Here is a 16889-nt window from a genome sequence, read left to right as displayed (position 1 = left end):
GAGGGTCGGTACTGAGGGAGCGCTGCATTGTCGGAGGGTCGGTACTGAGGGAGCGCTGCCCCGTCGGAGGGTCAGTACTGAGGGGGCGCTGCATTGTCGGAGGGTCGGTACTGAGGGAGCGCTGCCCCGTCGGAGGGTCGGTACTGAGGGAGCGCTGCCCCGTCGGAGGGTCGGTACTGAGGGAGCGCTGCCCCGTCGGAGGGTCGGTACTGAGGGAGCGCTGCCCCGTCGGAGGGTCGGTACTGAGGGAGCGCTGCCCCATCGGAGGGTCGGTACTGAGGGAGCGCTGCCCTGTCGGAGGGTCGGTACTGAGGGAGCGCTGCCCTGTCGGAGGGTCGGTACTGAGGGAGCGCTGCACTGTCGGAGGGTCGGTACTGAGGGAGCGCCGCACTGTCGGAGGGTCGGTACTGAGGGAGCGCCGCACTGTCGGAGGGTCGGTACTGAGGGAACGTTGCACTGTCGGAGGGTCGGTACTGAGGGAGCGCTGCACTGTCGGAGGGTCAGTACTGAGGGAGCGCCGCACTGTCGGAGGGTCAGTACTGAGGGAGCGCCGCACTGTCGGAGGGTCAGTACTGAGGGAGCGCTGCACTGTCGGAGGGTCAGTACTGAGGGAGCGCCGCACTGTCGGAGGGTCAGTACTGAGGGAACGTTGCAGTGTCAGTAGAAGATCCCAGGGCCACTATTGTTTTTTGAAGAGCAGAGTTGTTCTCCCCGGTATCCTGGGCCAATATTCCTCCTTCATCCAACACCACCAAGACATCAGTAACTCATAGAATCTTACAGCACAGAAGGAGGCCATTCGGCCCATCGTGCCTGTGCCGGCTCTTTGAAAGAGCTATCCAATTAGTCCCACTCCCCCCTGCTCTTTCCCCGTAGCCCTGCAAATTTTTCCCCTTCAAGTATTTATCCAATTCCCCTTTTGAAAGTTATTATTGAATCTGCTTCCACCGCCCTTTCAGGCAGCGCATTCCAGATCATCACAACTCACTGCGTAAAAAAACATTCTCCTCATCTCCCCCTCTGGTTCGTTTGCCGATTATCTTAAATCTGTGTCCTCTGGTTACCGACCCTCCTGCCACTGGAAACAGTTTCTCCTTATTTACTCTATCAAAACCCCTCATGATTTTGAACACCTCGATTAAATCTCCCCTTAACCTTCTCTGCTCTAAGGAGCACAACCCCAGCTTCTCCAGTCCCTCCACGTAACTGAAGTCCCTCATCCCTGGTACCATTCTGGTAAATCACCCCAGCACACTCTCTTAACCTTCTCTGCTGTGAGTAGAATAATCCCAGATGTTCACCAAGCTCGTTTGCTGATTGTGGGATCTTGCTGTGCACAAATGGGCAGCTGTGTTTGCCTATAGTGACTACACTTCAAGAGTAATTTGTTGGCTTGGTGAAGTGCTGCAAATCGCTGGGGCTCTGTATAATGGGGGCTCCCTGCTCTGACTAATCCCAGCCCACGCTGGGGCTCTGTATAATGGGGGCTCCCTGCTCTGACTAACCCCAGCCCACGCTGGGACTCTGTATAATGGGGGCTCCCTGCTCTGACTAATCCCAGCCCACGCTGGGACTCTGTATAATGGGGGCTCCCTGCTCTGACTAATCCCAGCCCACGCTGGGACTCTGTATAATGGGGGCTCCCTGCTCTGACTAACCCCAGCCCACGCTGGGGCTCTGTATAATGGGGGCTCCCTGCTCTGACTAACCCCAGCCCACGCTGGGGCTCTGTATAATGGGGGCTCCCTGCTCTGACTAACCCCAGCCCACGCTGGGGCTCTGTATAATGGGGGCTCCCTGCTCTGACTAATCCCAGCCCATGCTGGGACTCTGTATAATGGGGGCTCCCTGCTCTGACTAATCCCAGCCCATGCTGGGGCTCTGTATAATGGGGGTTCCCTGCTCTGACTAACCCCAGCCCATGCTGGGGCTCTGTATAATGGGGGCTCCCTGCTCTGACTAACCCCAGCCCATGCTGGGGCTCTGTATAATGGGGGCTCCCTGCTCTGACTAACCCCAGCCCACGCTGGGACTCTGTATAATGCGGGCTCCCTGCTCTGACTAATCCCAGCCCATGCTGGGACTCTGTATAATGGGGGCTCCCTGCTCTGACTAACCCCAGCCCATGCTGGGACTCTGTATAATGGGGGCTCCCTGCTCTGACTAACCCCAGCCCACGCTGGGACTCTGTATAATGGGGGCTCCCTGCTCTGACTAACCCCAGCCCACGCTGGGACTCTGTATAATGGGGGCTCCCTGCTCTGACTAATCCCAGCCCATGCTGGGACTCTGTATAATGGGGGCTCCCTGCTCTGACTAACCCCAGCCCATGCTGGGACTCTGTATAATGGGGGCTCCCTGCTCTGACTAACCCCAGCCCATGCTGGGACTCTGTATAATGGGGGCTCCCTGCTCTGACTAACCCCAGCCCATGCTGGGACTCTGTATAATGGGGGCTCCCTGCTCTGACTAATCCCAGCCCATGCTGGGACTCTGTATAATGGGGGCTCCCTGCTCTGACTAACCCCAGCCCATGCTGGGGCTCTGGATAATGGGGGCTCCCTGCTCTGACTAATCCCAGCCCATGCTGGGGCTCTGTATAATGGGGGCTCCCTGCTCTGACTAATCCCAGCCCATGCTGGGACTCTGTATAATGGGGGCTCCCTGCTCTGACTAACCCCAGCCCATGCTGGGGCTCTGTATAATGGGGGCTCCCTGCTCTGACTAACCCCAGCCCATGCTGGGGCTCTGTATAATGGGGGCTCCCTGCTCTGACTAATCCCAGCCCACGCTGGGACTCTGTATAATGGGGGCTCCCTGCTCTGACTAACCCCAGCCCACGCTGGGACTCTGTATAATGGGGGCTCCCTGCTCTGACTAATCCCAGCCCATGCTGGGACTCTGTATAATGGGGGCTCCCTGCTCTGACTAACCCCAGCCCATGCTGGGACTCTGTATAATGGGGGCTCCCTGCTCTGACTAACCCCAGCCCATGCTGGGACTCTGTATAATGGGGGCTCCCTGCTCTGACTAACCCCAGCCCATGCTGGGACTCTGTATAATGGGGGCTCCCTGCTCTGACTAATCCCAGCCCACGCTGGGACTCTGTATAATGGGGGCTCCCTGCTCTGACTAACCCCAGCCCATGCTGGGGCTCTGTATAATGGGGGCTCCCTGCTCTGACTAATCCCAGCCCATGCTGGGGCTCTGTATAATGGGGGCTCCCTGCTCTGACTAATCCCAGCCCATGCTGGGACTCTGTATAATGGGGGCTCCCTGCTCTGACTAACCCCAGCCCATGCTGGGGCTCTGTATAATGGGGGCTCCCTGCTCTGACTAACCCCAGCCCATGCTGGGGCTCTGTATAATGGGGGTTCCCTGCTCTGACTAACCCCAGCCCATGCTGGGACTCTGTATAATGGGGGCTCCCTGCTCTGACTAACCCCAGCCCATGCTGGGGCTCTGTATAATGGGGGCTCCCTGCTCTGACTAATCCCAGCCCATGCTGGGGCTCTGTATAATGGGGGCTCCCTGCTCTGACTAACCCCAGCCCATGCTGGGGCTCTGTATAATGGGGGCTCCCTGCTCTGACTAACCCCAGCCCACGCTGGGACTCTGTATAATGGGGGCTCCCTGCTCTGACTAACCCCAGCCCACGCTGGGACTCTGTATAATGGGGGCTCCCTGCTCTGACTAACCCCAGCCCATGCTGGGACTCTGTATAATGGGGGCTCCCTGCTCTGACTAACCCCAGCCCATGCTGGGACTCTGTATAATGGGGGCTCCCTGCTCTGACTAACCCCAGCCCACGCTGGGGCTCTGTATAATGGGGGCTCCCTGCTCTGACTAACCCCAGCCCACGCTGGGGCTCTGTATAATGGGGGCTCCCTGCTCTGACTAATCCCAGCCCATGCTGGGACTCTGTATAATGGGGGCTCCCTGCTCTGACTAACCCCAGCCCATGCTGGGACTCTGTATAATGGGGGCTCCCTGCTCTGACTAACCCCAGCCCATGCTGGGGCTCTGTATAATGGGGGCTCCCTGCTCTGACTAACCCCAGCCCATGCTGGGGCTCTGTATAATGGGGGCTCCCTGCTCTGACTAATCCCAGCCCACGCTGGGACTCTGTATAATGGGGGCTCCCTGCTCTGACTAACCCCAGCCCACGCTGGGACTCTGTATAATGGGGGCTCCCTGCTCTGACTAATCCCAGCCCACGCTGGGACTCTGTATAATGGGGGCTCCCTGCTCTGACTAACCCCAGCCCATGCTGGGACTCTGTATAATGGGGGCTCCCTGCTCTGACTAACCCCAGCCCATGCTGGGACTCTGTATAATGGGGGCTCCCTGCTCTGACTAACCCCAGCCCATGCTGGGACTCTGTATAATGGGGGCTCCCTGCTCTGACTAATCCCAGCCCACGCTGGGACTCTGTATAATGGGGGCTCCCTGCTCTGACTAACCCCAGCCCATGCTGGGGCTCTGTATAATGGGGGCTCCCTGCTCTGACTAATCCCAGCCCATGCTGGGGCTCTGTATAATGGGGGCTCCCTGCTCTGACTAATCCCAGCCCATGCTGGGACTCTGTATAATGGGGGCTCCCTGCTCTGACTAACCCCAGCCCATGCTGGGGCTCTGTATAATGGGGGCTCCCTGCTCTGACTAACCCCAGCCCATGCTGGGGCTCTGTATAATGGGGGTTCCCTGCTCTGACTAACCCCAGCCCATGCTGGGACTCTGTATAATGGGGGCTCCCTGCTCTGACTAATCCCAGCCCATGCTGGGACTCTGTATAATGGGGGCTCCCTGCTCTGACTAATCCCAGCCCATGCTGGGGCTCTGTATAATGGGGGCTCCCTGCTCTGACTAACCCCAGCCCATGCTGGGGCTCTGTATAATGGGGGCTCCCTGCTCTGACTAACCCCAGCCCACGCTGGGACTCTGTATAATGGGGGCTCCCTGCTCTGACTAACCCCAGCCCACGCTGGGACTCTGTATAATGGGGGCTCCCTGCTCTGACTAACCCCAGCCCATGCTGGGACTCTGTATAATGGGGGCTCCCTGCTCTGACTAACCCCAGCCCATGCTGGGACTCTGTATAATGGGGGCTCCCTGCTCTGACTAACCCCAGCCCACGCTGGGGCTCTGTATAATGGGGGCTCCCTGCTCTGACTAACCCCAGCCCACGCTGGGGCTCTGTATAATGGGGGCTCCCTGCTCTGACTAATCCCAGCCCATGCTGGGACTCTGTATAATGGGGGCTCCCTGCTCTGACTAATCCCAGCCCATGCTGGCCTTCTGCTTTCTTCCTGCAGCAACTCCTGGAGTGCAATAAATGTCGAGCCACGTACCATGCCAGCTGCTTAGGACCCAACTATCCAACCAAACCCAGCAAGAAGAGGCAGACCTGGGTAAGGCTCCTGAATCAATACTGAGCCCATTGCAGTAGATGTGTGTGAGGACGGGCCAGGAACGGGCCCTGTTGCTTAGCGCTGAGACAATCTGATGCTTCTCTGCCTGTACACATACGACTGGGAGACAACCTGATCCTTCTCTTGGCAAAGGGGCACAGCAGCACTGTTGAAACCAGGAGCTCAACGTGTGGGGGAATCACAGACACAGACCCCCGTCCAATCACCGTGTGAGGGAATCACAGACACAGACCCCCCGTCCCATCACCGTGTGGGGGAATCACAGACACAGACCCCCGTCCCCTCACCGTGTGGGGGAATCACAGACACAGACCCCCGTCCCATCACCGTGTGGGGGAATCACAGACACAGACCCCCGTCCCCTCACCGTGTGGGGGAATCACAGACACAGACCCCCGTCCCATCACCGTGTGGGGGAATCACAGACACAGACCCCCCGTCCCATCACCGTGTGAGGGAATCACAGACACAGACCCCCCGTCCCATCACCGTGTGGGGGAATCACAGACACAGACCCCCGTCCCATCACCGTGTGGGGGAATCACAGACACAGACCCCCCGTCCCATCACCGTGTGGGGGAATCACAGACACAGACCCCCGTCCCGTCACCGTGTGGGGGAATCACAGACACAGACCCCCGTCCCATCACCGTGTGGGGGTATCACAGACACAGACCCCCCGTCCCATCATCGTGTGGGGGAATCACAGACACAGACCCCCCGTCCCATCACCGTGTGGGGTAATCACAGACACAGACCCCCGTCCCATCACCGTGTGGGGGAATCACAGACACAGACCCCCGTCCCGTCATCGAGTGGGGGAATCACAGACACAGACCCCCCGTCCCATCACCGTGTGGGGGAATCACAGACACAGACCCCCGCCCCATCACCGTGTGAGGGAATCACAGACAGAGACCCCCGTCCCATCACCGTGTGGGGGAATCACAGACACAGACACCCGTCCCATCACCGTGTGGGGGAATCACAGACACAGACCCCCGTCCCGTCACCGTGTGGGGGAATCACAGACACAGACCCCCGTCCCATCACCGTGTGGGGGAATCACAGACACAGACCCCCCGTCCCATCACCGAGTGGGGCTGAGATCCTGAGAGTGGCCCCTCGAGAGACACGGGATTGGATCGTGGCCATCAGCAAAGTTGGGTGAACGAAGCCCTGGTTCGCACCGGGGTTTTAATGATTCTGGGAGTCCGGCGTTCAGTAACCCTGGGGATCGCCTGTCTGCGGAGTAACGTTCCAGAACCTAAACACCTAGCTCCTGACCTCGGAATGAAAAGGAAACTAGTGTTAAACGACCCTCAAACGAAGCCCCCCCCCCCCCCCCGCCAGCTCTTGGCGAGGTGCCCGGTGAGCCCGTCTATTTGACACTCCCGCTCTTCCCCCTCCAGGTCTGTCCAAAGTGTGTGCGGTGCAAGAGCTGTGGTGCCACCACTCCAGGGAAGAGTTGGGACGCTGAGTGGTCATACGACTTCACCCTGTGCAACGACTGCGCCAAACTCTTCGAGAAAGGTAAGAGTCGGGGAGAGGCCCGCACCGAGGTCCGATCTTTCACACCTGGGATCAGTGCCCGTCCCTGTGGGAACGAGTGAGTGAGTGAGTGGGTCGGCTCAGGCGGAGTTGACACGGTTTCCAAATCGATGCGGAGACACGGCCCCTGAATCGAGCGCTAAAGGGGCTTCCACGCTTCAGTGTGATGACCGGAATCATTGTAGGGTGCACTCTCCAAGAGTCGTTATGGCTGGGTAGAGGGAGCTTTACTCTGTATCTAACCCTGTACCTGCCCTGGGAGTGTTTGATGGGACAGTGTAGAGGGAGCTTTGCTCTGTATCTAACCCTGTACCTGCCCTGGGAGCATTTGATGGGACAGTGTAGAGGGAGCTTTGCTCTGTATCTAACCCTGTACCTGCCCTGGGAGCATTTGATGGGACAGTGTAGAGGGAGCTTTACTCTGTATCTAACTCGTGCTGTACCTGCCCTGGGAGTGTTTGATGGGACAGTGTAGAGGGAGCTTTACTCTGTATCTAACCCTGTACCTGCCCTGAGAGTGTTTGATGGGACAGTGTAGAGGGAGCTTTACTCTGTATCTAAATCATGCTGTACCTGCTCTGACCGTACATGTGTGCATCTCATACCTGGAGTCCTGACCAGTGAATGTCTCTAGTAGTGCTAGCCCGGTTGGTGCTTATGTTTGGTGGTGTTCCAGTCATGTGTGGGGTCCCCGTGCCCAGTTTGGTGTGTGCATGTCTGACATCCACAGACTTGTTTAGTGGGTCTGATAGATGTGTATGATATCTGGTGTTCTGGGTGGTGCTTATCGCTGTAAACTTCAGCTCATCCAAAACTCTGCTACCCCATCCTAACTCGCACCAAGTCCCGTCCTCCCACCCCGTTCTCGCTGACTTACATTGGCTCCCGGTCCGGCAATGCGTTGATTTTAAAATTCTCACCCTTGTGTTCAAATCCCTCCATGGCCTCGCCCCTCCCCATCTCTGTAACCTCCTCCAGCCCCTACGACCCTCCGCGATCTCTGCGCTCCTCCAATTCTGGCCTCTTGCGCATCCCCCGATTTCCATCGCTCCACCATTGGCGGCCATGCCTTCAGCTGCCTGGGCCCTAAGCTCTGGAATTCCCTCCCTAAACCTCTCCCCCTCTCTCTCTCTCCTCCTTTAAGACGCTCCTTAAAACCTACCTCTTTGACCAAGCTTTTGGTCACCTGTCCTAATATCTCCTGATGTGGCTCGGTGTCAAATTTTGTCTGATGTACGCTCCTGTGAAGCGCCTTGGGACGTTTTACTATGTTGAAGGCGCTGGATAAATGGGAGTTGTTGTTTGGTACCCATCAACCTCGTTGGTGCAGCTGGTGTATGCCCTGTTTTGGTACCCATTGCCGTAATGGGTACAGCTGGTATGTGGCTATATCTGGTGCACTGGGTGGTACGTACCTCTCGGGTTGGTGGGTTTGGTACACGTTGGTTATTTGCATTAGGCGGTATACAGTGCCCACGCCGTCCATACACTGAAACGTCCCATTGTCTGTTGATACGCAGGTAATTACTGTCCCATTTGTACCAAGTGCTACGAGGACAATGACTACGAGAGTAAGATGATGCAGTGTTCGAAATGTGACCACTGGGTGCACGCGAAATGTGAAGGAGTTTCAGGTCAGTAGCAAAATAACACGCAGTCGGTCGTACCGTCTCCACTTCCCCCCTCTCTGCGGTGCGGGTCCCACGGGTTCCTGGACGCCCTCTCTTACCTCAGCCAGGTGGCACACACACCTTGAGCTCCGACAGTCACCGTGGTACGATTGCAGCTGAACTGTGGTTCAGGACTTGCCCAACGTCTCCACAGAAGGATTCGCCGGGTGATGATCTCGAGTCGGCACTCTGACTAGTTTTTCTTTCTCCTTCCCGCTCCCTGGCGCAGGGACGCTGGGGTCATTTGTTGCTGTCCTTGTGTACACTCCAACCGAGATCAGCAGCTGCAACAAAGAGCAGGAGCCGAAACTGGGATTCTTCCCGTCCGCACAGCTCATTTGCTTTTGCACAAATTTGTGGGTTCAAGTCCCGACTCCCAGGGTCAGTACGGAGGGAGCGCTGCACTGTCGGAGGGTCAGTACTGAGGGAGCGCTGCACTGTCGGAGGGTCAGTACGGAGGGAGCGCTGCACTGTCGGAGGGTCAGTACGGAGGGAGCGCCGCACTGTCGGAGGGTCAGTACGGAGGGAGCGCCGCACCGTCGGAGGGTCAGTACGGAGGGAGCGCCGCACCGTCGGAGGGTCAGTACGGAGGGAGCGCTGCACCGTCGGAGGGTCAGTACGGAGGGAGCGCCGCACTGTCGGAGGGTCAGTACGGAGGGAGCGCCGCACCGTCGGAGGGTCAGTACGGAGGGAGCGCCGCACCGTCGGAGGGTCAGTACGGAGGGAGCGCCGCACTGTCGGAGGGTCAGTACGGAGGGAGCGCCGCACTGTCGGAGGGTCAGTACGGAGGGAGCGCCGCACTGTCGGAGGGTCAGTACGGAGGGAGCGCCGCACTGTCGGAGGGTCAGTACTGAGGGAGCGCTGCACTGTCGGAGGGTCGGTACCGAGGGAGCGCTGCACTGTCGGAGGGTCGGTACTAAGGGAGCGCTGCACTGTCGGAGGGTCGGTACTGAGGGAACGCTGCACTGTCGGAGGGTCAGTACTGAGGGATCACTGCACTGTCGGAAGGTCAGTACTGAGGGAGCGCTGCACTGTCGGAGAGTCAGTACTGAGGGAGCGCTGCACTGTCGCAGGGTCAGTACTGAGGGAGCGCTGCACTGTCGCAGGGTCAGTACTGAGGGAGCGCTGCACTGTCGGAGGGTCAGTACTGAGGGAGCGCTGCACTGTCGCAGGGTCAGTACTGAGGGAGCGCTGCACTGTCGGAGGGTCGGTACTGAGGGAGCGCTGCACTGTCGGAGGGTCAGTACTGAGGGAGCGCTGCACTGTCGGAGGGTCAGTACTGAGGGAGCGCTGCACTGTCGCAGGGTCAGTACTGAGGGAGCGCTGCACTGTCGGAGGGTCGGTACTGAGGGAGCGCTGCACTGTCGGAGGGTCAGTACTAAGGGAGCGCTGCACTGTTGGAGGGTCGGTACTGAGGGAACGCTGCACTGTTGGAGGGTCAGTACTGAGGGATCACTGCACTGTCGGAGGGTCAGTACTGAGGGAGTGTTGTGCGGTCGGGGGGTCAGTACTGAGGGAGCGCTGCACTGTCGGAGGGTCAGTACTGAGGGAGTGCTGCACTGTCGGAGGGTCAGTGCTGAGGGAGCGCTGCACTGTCGGAGGGTCAGTGCTGAGGGAGCGCTGCACTGTCGGAGGGTCAGTACTGAGGGAGTGCTGCACTGTCAGAGGTACCATCTTTCGGATGAGACGTTAAACCAAGGCCCCATCTGCCCTCTCAGGTGCATGTTAAAAGATCCCACGACAACTATTTGGAAGAAGAGCAGGGGGAGTTCTCCCTTGTGTCCTGGGGACAATATTTATCCCTCAACCAACAAGCTGCTTAGACCTCAGGTGGAGTATTGTGTCTAATTCTGGGCACTGCACTTTCAGATCGATGTCAAGGCCTTGGAGAGGGTGCAGAGGAGATTTACCAGAATGGTACCAGGGATGAGGGACTTCAGTTATGTGGAGAGACTGGAGAAGCTGGGATTGTTCTCCTGAGAGCAGAGAAGGTTAAGGGGAGATTTAATAGAGGGGTTCAAAATCATGAAGGGGTTTCGATAGAGTAAATAAGGAGAAACTGTTTCCAGTGGCAGGAGGGTCGGTAACCAGAGGACACAGATTTAAGGTAAAAGAACCAGAGGGGGAGATGAGGAGAATGTTTTTTTACGCAGCGAGTTGTTCTGATCTGGAATGCGCTGCCTGAAAGGGCGGTGGAAGCAGCTTCAATAATAACTTTCAAAAGGGGAATCGGATAAATACTTGAAAAGGATAAATTTGCAGGGCTGTGGGGGAAAGAGCAGTGGGGGGAGTGGGACTAATTGGAGAGCTCTTTCAAAGAGCTGGCACAGGCACGATGGGCCGAATGGCCTCCTCCTGTGCTGCATGATTCGATGATAATAGTTGGGCTGTTAGTTTTCCGAACGTGCTGAGATTTTGCCAGTGATTCTGTCCATCCTCACCCTGTCTGTTTTGTTGCATCGTGTTTCCCCTCAGATGAGATGTACGAGATCTTGTCCAACTTACCTGATAACGTCGTCTACACCTGCCTGCCCTGCATGGAGGGCAAGCCGGCAGAATGGCAGGCCGTTGTCAGCAGCGAACTGCTCTCCGGGTTGAAGCAAGTGCTGACGGGGTTGGTGACGTCTCGTCTCACTGCCCACCTTTTGAAGCACCGAGAGGTAAGCCTGCAGAGAGCACGGTGTGTGTGTACCCTCCATTCCTCCCAGCTGTGGGACTCTTCTTTCATTTCGTTCTCGGGGATGTGGTCGTCGCAGGCACAGCTGGCATTTATTGCCCCTCCCTTGAGAAGGTGGTGGTGAGCTGCTGCCTTGAACCGCTGCAGTCCGTGTGGTGAGGGTTCTCCCACAGTGCTGTTAGGGAGGGGAGTTCCAGGATTTTGACCCAGCAACAAGTGAAAGGACCCCATTAAATAGGACGATTCGATGCAACTGTTGGGCATCGAGTGTTTTTTCTCTCTCTGTGGGAGTGGAGCTTGTCTCCACTTGGAACATATCCACAGTGACACGATCAAAATCTAGGGTTTACGTGCGGGGGAATCACAGACACAGACCCCCGTCCCATCACCGTGTGGGGGAATCACAGACAGAGACCCCCGTCCCATCACCGTGTGGGGGAATCACAGACACAGACCCCCGCCCCATCACCGTGTGGGGGAATCACAGACACAGACCCCCGCCCCATCACCGTGTGGGGGAATCACAGACAGAGACCCCCGCCCCATCACCGTGTGGGGGAATCACAGACACAGACCCCCGTCCCATCACCGTGTGGGGGAATCACAGACACAGACCCCCGTCCCATCACCGTGTGGGGGAATCACAGACACAGACCCCCGTCCCATCACCGTGTGGGGGAATCACAGACACAGACCCCCGTCCCGTCACCGTGTGGGGGAATCACAGACACAGACCCCCCGTCCCATCACCGTGTGGGGGAATCACAGACACAGACCCCCGTCCCATCACCGTGTGGGGGAATCACAGACACAGACCCCCCGTCCCATCACCGTGTGGGGGAATCACAGACACAGACCCCCCGCCCCATCACCGTGTGGGAGAATCACAGACACAGACCCCCCGTCCCATCACCGTGTGGGGGAATCACAGACACAGACCCCCGTCCCATCACCGTGTGGGGGAATCACAGACACAGACCCCCCGTCCCATCACCGTGTGGGGGAATCACAGACACAGACCCCCGCCGTCCCATCACCGTGTGGGGGAATCACAGACACAGACCCCCGTCCCATCACCGTGTGGGGGAATCACAGACACAGACCCCCGCCGTCCCATCACCGTGTGGGGGAATCACAGACACAGACCCCCCGCCCCATCACCGTGTGGGGGAATCACAGACACAGACCCCCGTCCCATCACCGTGTGAGGGAATCACAGACACAGACCCCTGTCCCATCACCGTGTGAGGGAATCACAGACACAGACCCCCGTCCCATCACCGTGTGGGGGAATCACAGACACAGACCCCCGTCCCATCACCGTGTGGGGGAATCACAGACACGGACCCCCGTCCCATCACCGTGTGGGGGAATCACAGACACAGACCCCCGTCCCATCACCGTGTGGGGGAATCACAGACACAGACCCCCCGTCCCGTCACCGTGTGGATAAATATGCAGGTTCAGAGAGAGAATCGCAGCTATGATCTCCCTTCCTAACTCCTGCACGTAAATGCGCTCTCTTTCTCTTCCTCGTTCTCTCTCTTCCCCCTCTCTCTTCTCTCTCTCCTCTTTCTGTCTCTCTGTCTCTGTCTCTCACTCATTCTCCCTCCCCCCAGCTCCCATCTCCAGCAATCCTTTACTGATTGCGGTCAGCTTGACTCAATGGTAGCACTCTTCCCTCTGAAAGGATGCTGCACAGTTGGAGGTGTTAACCTGAGTCTACCCCCTCGGGTGAATATAAAAGATCCCATGCCACTACTCAAAGGCGAGCAGAGGGCAGATGTCCCCGCTGACATTTATTCCCTCAAATCAAATCATTTATCTCATTGCTGTTTGTGGGATCTTGCAGTGCGCAAATTGGCTGCTGCGTTTCCTACACTACAACAGTGAGCACACTTCAAAAAAAGTACTTCACTGGGTGTAAAGCGATTTTGGACAACCTGGGGCTGTGAAAGGCGTTATATAATTGCAAGTTCGTTCTTTCTTTCCATTTCACTCCCAGGCACTGTCTGGCGATGATGACCCAGATGATGCTGACATGGGAATCCCCTGTGACATAGACGCGGTGAACAGCAAGTTTGAGGATGGTGATTATAACTCTGTGGTGAGTCTGGGTTGGGGAGGTGGGGGGGGGAAAGGCTGTAACCGTTTGCAGAATCTGATTTTACGTAAGGGACAGACGCAGATCCGTGTCCCCTCACCGTGTGGGGGAATCACAGACACAGACCCCCGTCCCATCACCGTGTGGGGGAATCACAGACGCAGACCCCCGTCCCATCACCGTGTGGGGGAATCACAGACACAGACCCGCGTCCCCTCACCGTGGGAGAATCACAGACACAGACCCCCGTCCCATCACCGTGTGGGGGAATCACAGACACAGACCCCCGTCCCATCACCGTCTGAGAATCACAGACACAGACCCCCGTCCCCTCACTGTCTGAGAATCACAGACACAGACCCCCGTCCCATCACCGTGTGGGGGAATCACAGACACAGACCCCCGTCCCATCACCGTGTGGGGGAATCACAGACACAGACCCCCGCCCCATCACCGTGTGGGGGAATCACAGACACAGACCCCCGTCCCATCACCGTGTGAGGGAATCACAGACACAGACCCCCGTCCCATCACCGTGTGAGGGAATCACAGACACAGACCCCCGTCCCATCACCGTGTGGGGGAATCACAGACACAGACCCCCGTCCCATCACCGTGGGAGAATCACAGACACAGACCCCCGTCCCATCACCGTGTGGGGGAATCACAGACACAGACCCCCCGTCCCATCACCGTGTGGGGGAATCACAGACACAGACCCGCGTCCCCACCACTGTGTGGGGGAATCACAGACACAGACCCCCCCGTCCCCACCCCGTGTGGGGGAATCACAGACACAGACCCCCCCCGTCCCATCACCGTGTGGGGGAATCACAGACACAGACCCCCCCGTCCCATCACCGTGTGGGGGAATCACAGACACAGACCCCCCCCGTCCCATCACCGTGTGGGGGAATCACAGACACAGACCCCCCGTCCCATCACCGTGTGGGGGAATCACAGACACAGACCCCCCGTCCCATCACTGTGTGGGGGAATCACAGACACAGACCCGCGTCCCCACCCCGTGTGGGGGAATCACAGACACAGACCCCCCGTCCCATCACCGTGTGGGGGAATCACAGACACAGACCCCCCCGTCCCGTCACCGTGTGGGGGAATCACAGACACAGACCCCCGTCCCATCACCGTGTGGGGGAATCACAGACACAGACCCCCCCGTCCCATCACCGTGTGGGGGAATCACAGACACAGACCCCCCCGTCCCATCACCGTGTGGGGGAATCACAGACACACGTCCCATTACTGTGGAGAAATTTGCAGGTGGAGAGAGAGTGTCTCACCAATTCTCTCTCCCTCTCCTCTCCTCCCTTTCCCACACTGCTCCCCAACCTCCCCCCACCCGGCCAACCTCTGGAACGTTCAGTAGTTAAACACAAGTAATTCCTCTTTTCAATTTAATCTCCCCCTCTCCTCAAGGTGGCCTGCTTCACATAGTAACATTTTCAGGCAGTAGAAAGCAAATTAGTCCATTCGCTTGCCCTCCAACTGAACCCCTTTCGTTCCTGAGAGATACCTGGCATCGAGTGCATTTTCTGTCCTTCACGGTTGGTTGCACAGATCAACCTGAAGTCCCTCATCCCTGGCACCATTCTCCTAAAGCTCCTCTGCACCCTCTCCGAGGCCTTGACATCCTTCCTAAAGTCCAGTGCCTAGAATTGGACACAATACTCCAGCTGGAGCCTAACCAGTGATTTTTTAAAAAAGTTCTGGAATTTTGGAAACAATCTTAGTGTCCACTCTTCTGGTGTGAGAACAGATAGTGAGTGTCACCCGAGCATTCAGGCCAAGTCCTCTTCTGCCCTGATGTGTGCTGGGGACTGGTCCCATCAAACACTCCCAGGGCAGGTACAGGGTTAGATACAGAGTAAAGCTCCCTCTACACTGTCCCATCAAACACTCCCAGGGTCAGGTACAGGGTTAGATGCAGAGTAAAGCTCCCTCTACACTGTCCCATCAAACACTCCCAGCGTCAGGTACAGGGTTAGATACAGAGTAAAGCTCCCTCTACACTGTCCCATCAAACACTCCCAGGGCAGGTACAGGGTTAGATACAGAGTAAAGCTCCCTCTACACTGTCCCATCAAACACTCCCAGCGTCAGGTACAGGGTTAGATACAGAGTAAAGCTCCCTCTACACTGTCCCATCAAACACTCCCAGGGCAGGTACAGGGTTAGATACAGAGTAAAGCTCCCTCTACACTGTCCCATCAAACACTCCCAGCGTCAGGTACAGGGTTAGATACAGAGTAAAGCTCCCTCTACACTGTCCCATCAAACACTCCCAGGGCAGGTACAGGGTTAGATACAGAGTAAAGCTCCCTCTGCACTGTCCCATCAAACACTCCCAGGGTCAGGTACAGGGTTAGATACAGAGTAAAGCTCCCTCTGCACTGTCCCATCAAACACTCCCAGGGCAGGTACAGGGTTAGATACAGAGTAAAGCTCCCTCTACACTGTCCCATCAAACACTCCCAGGGCAGGTACAGGGTTAGATACAGAGTAAAGCTCCCTCTGCACTGTCCCATCAAACACTCCCAGGGCAGGTACAGGGTTAGATACAGAGTAAAGCTCCCTCTACACTGTCCCATCAAACACTCCCAGGGCAGGTACAGGGTTAGATACAGAGTAAAGCTCCCTCTACACTGTCCCATCAAACACTCCCAGGGCAGGTACAGGGTTAGATACAGAGTAAAGCTCCCTCTGCACTGTCCCATCAAACACTCCCAGGGCAGGTACAGGGTTAGATACAGAGTGAATGCGCCTCTAATGTACCTCAATAACAGTTAGCTATCATCTCAGATCTGGAGTAGGAACCCTGACTGGTATCAGTAGTTAGTGAGCTGGGGCTGGAACTCTGCGCTGGGTTTCTCGGGGAACTGATCCCGAATGTCACATTCCCTGCCGATACCCTGAACGTTCTAACTCCTGATGTTGTTTGTCTGTAGCTGGGTTTCTCAGATGACGTAGTGCGAATAATTCAAAGCAGCATCAACGAGGAGTTCGAGTTCCCGGATACAAAGAGAGCCAATGTGTCTGCAAAGGCCTATTTTATAAAGGTACCTCTCCATGGTCACTTATACTCTTCCACCTTCACTTTTACACTCCTTCCCCCCATTCCCCCCCCTCTCTCTTTGTCCCCCCGTTCCCCCCATCCTCCCCTCACTCTCCTTCCCCCCCCCCCCCCGTTCCCCCCCTCGCTCTCCTCCCCCCCGCGCCCCCCCCCCCCGCTCTCCTTTCCCCGATCCCCCCTCTCTCTCCTTCCCCCGCTGTTTCCCATGCTCCAAATGTGGTCTAACCCAGGTATATCAGGTGATCAAGAAGGCCAACGGAATGTTGGCTTTTATTGCTCGGGGGATAGAATATAAAAACAGGGAGGTATTGCTGCAGTTATATAAGGTATTGGTGAGACCGCACCTGGAATACTGCATACA

General features: G+C 57.2%; 1 protein-coding gene across 1 annotated transcript in view; it reads left to right on the top strand.

The window, feature by feature from the left end:
- The window catches only part of LOC137306155 (histone-lysine N-methyltransferase 2B-like), an 84823-nt gene that overhangs the window by 39267 nt on the left and 28667 nt on the right, over window positions 1-16889 (top strand). The window contains exons 13-18 of the mRNA XM_067975214.1: window positions 5316-5411; window positions 6845-6965; window positions 8504-8617; window positions 11129-11313; window positions 13336-13437; window positions 16404-16514. Of these exons, the coding sequence (XP_067831315.1) occupies window positions 5316-5411; window positions 6845-6965; window positions 8504-8617; window positions 11129-11313; window positions 13336-13437; window positions 16404-16514 (729 nt within the window). The remainder of the gene's footprint in view (window positions 1-5315; window positions 5412-6844; window positions 6966-8503; window positions 8618-11128; window positions 11314-13335; window positions 13438-16403; window positions 16515-16889) is intronic.

Source organism: Heptranchias perlo, chromosome 42 (assembly GCF_035084215.1).
Source record: "Heptranchias perlo isolate sHepPer1 chromosome 42, sHepPer1.hap1, whole genome shotgun sequence".
NCBI lineage: Eukaryota > Metazoa > Chordata > Chondrichthyes > Hexanchiformes > Hexanchidae > Heptranchias > Heptranchias perlo.
The sequence above is the reverse complement of the archived record's forward strand: the minus strand, read 5'-3'. Positions and strand labels throughout refer to the sequence as shown.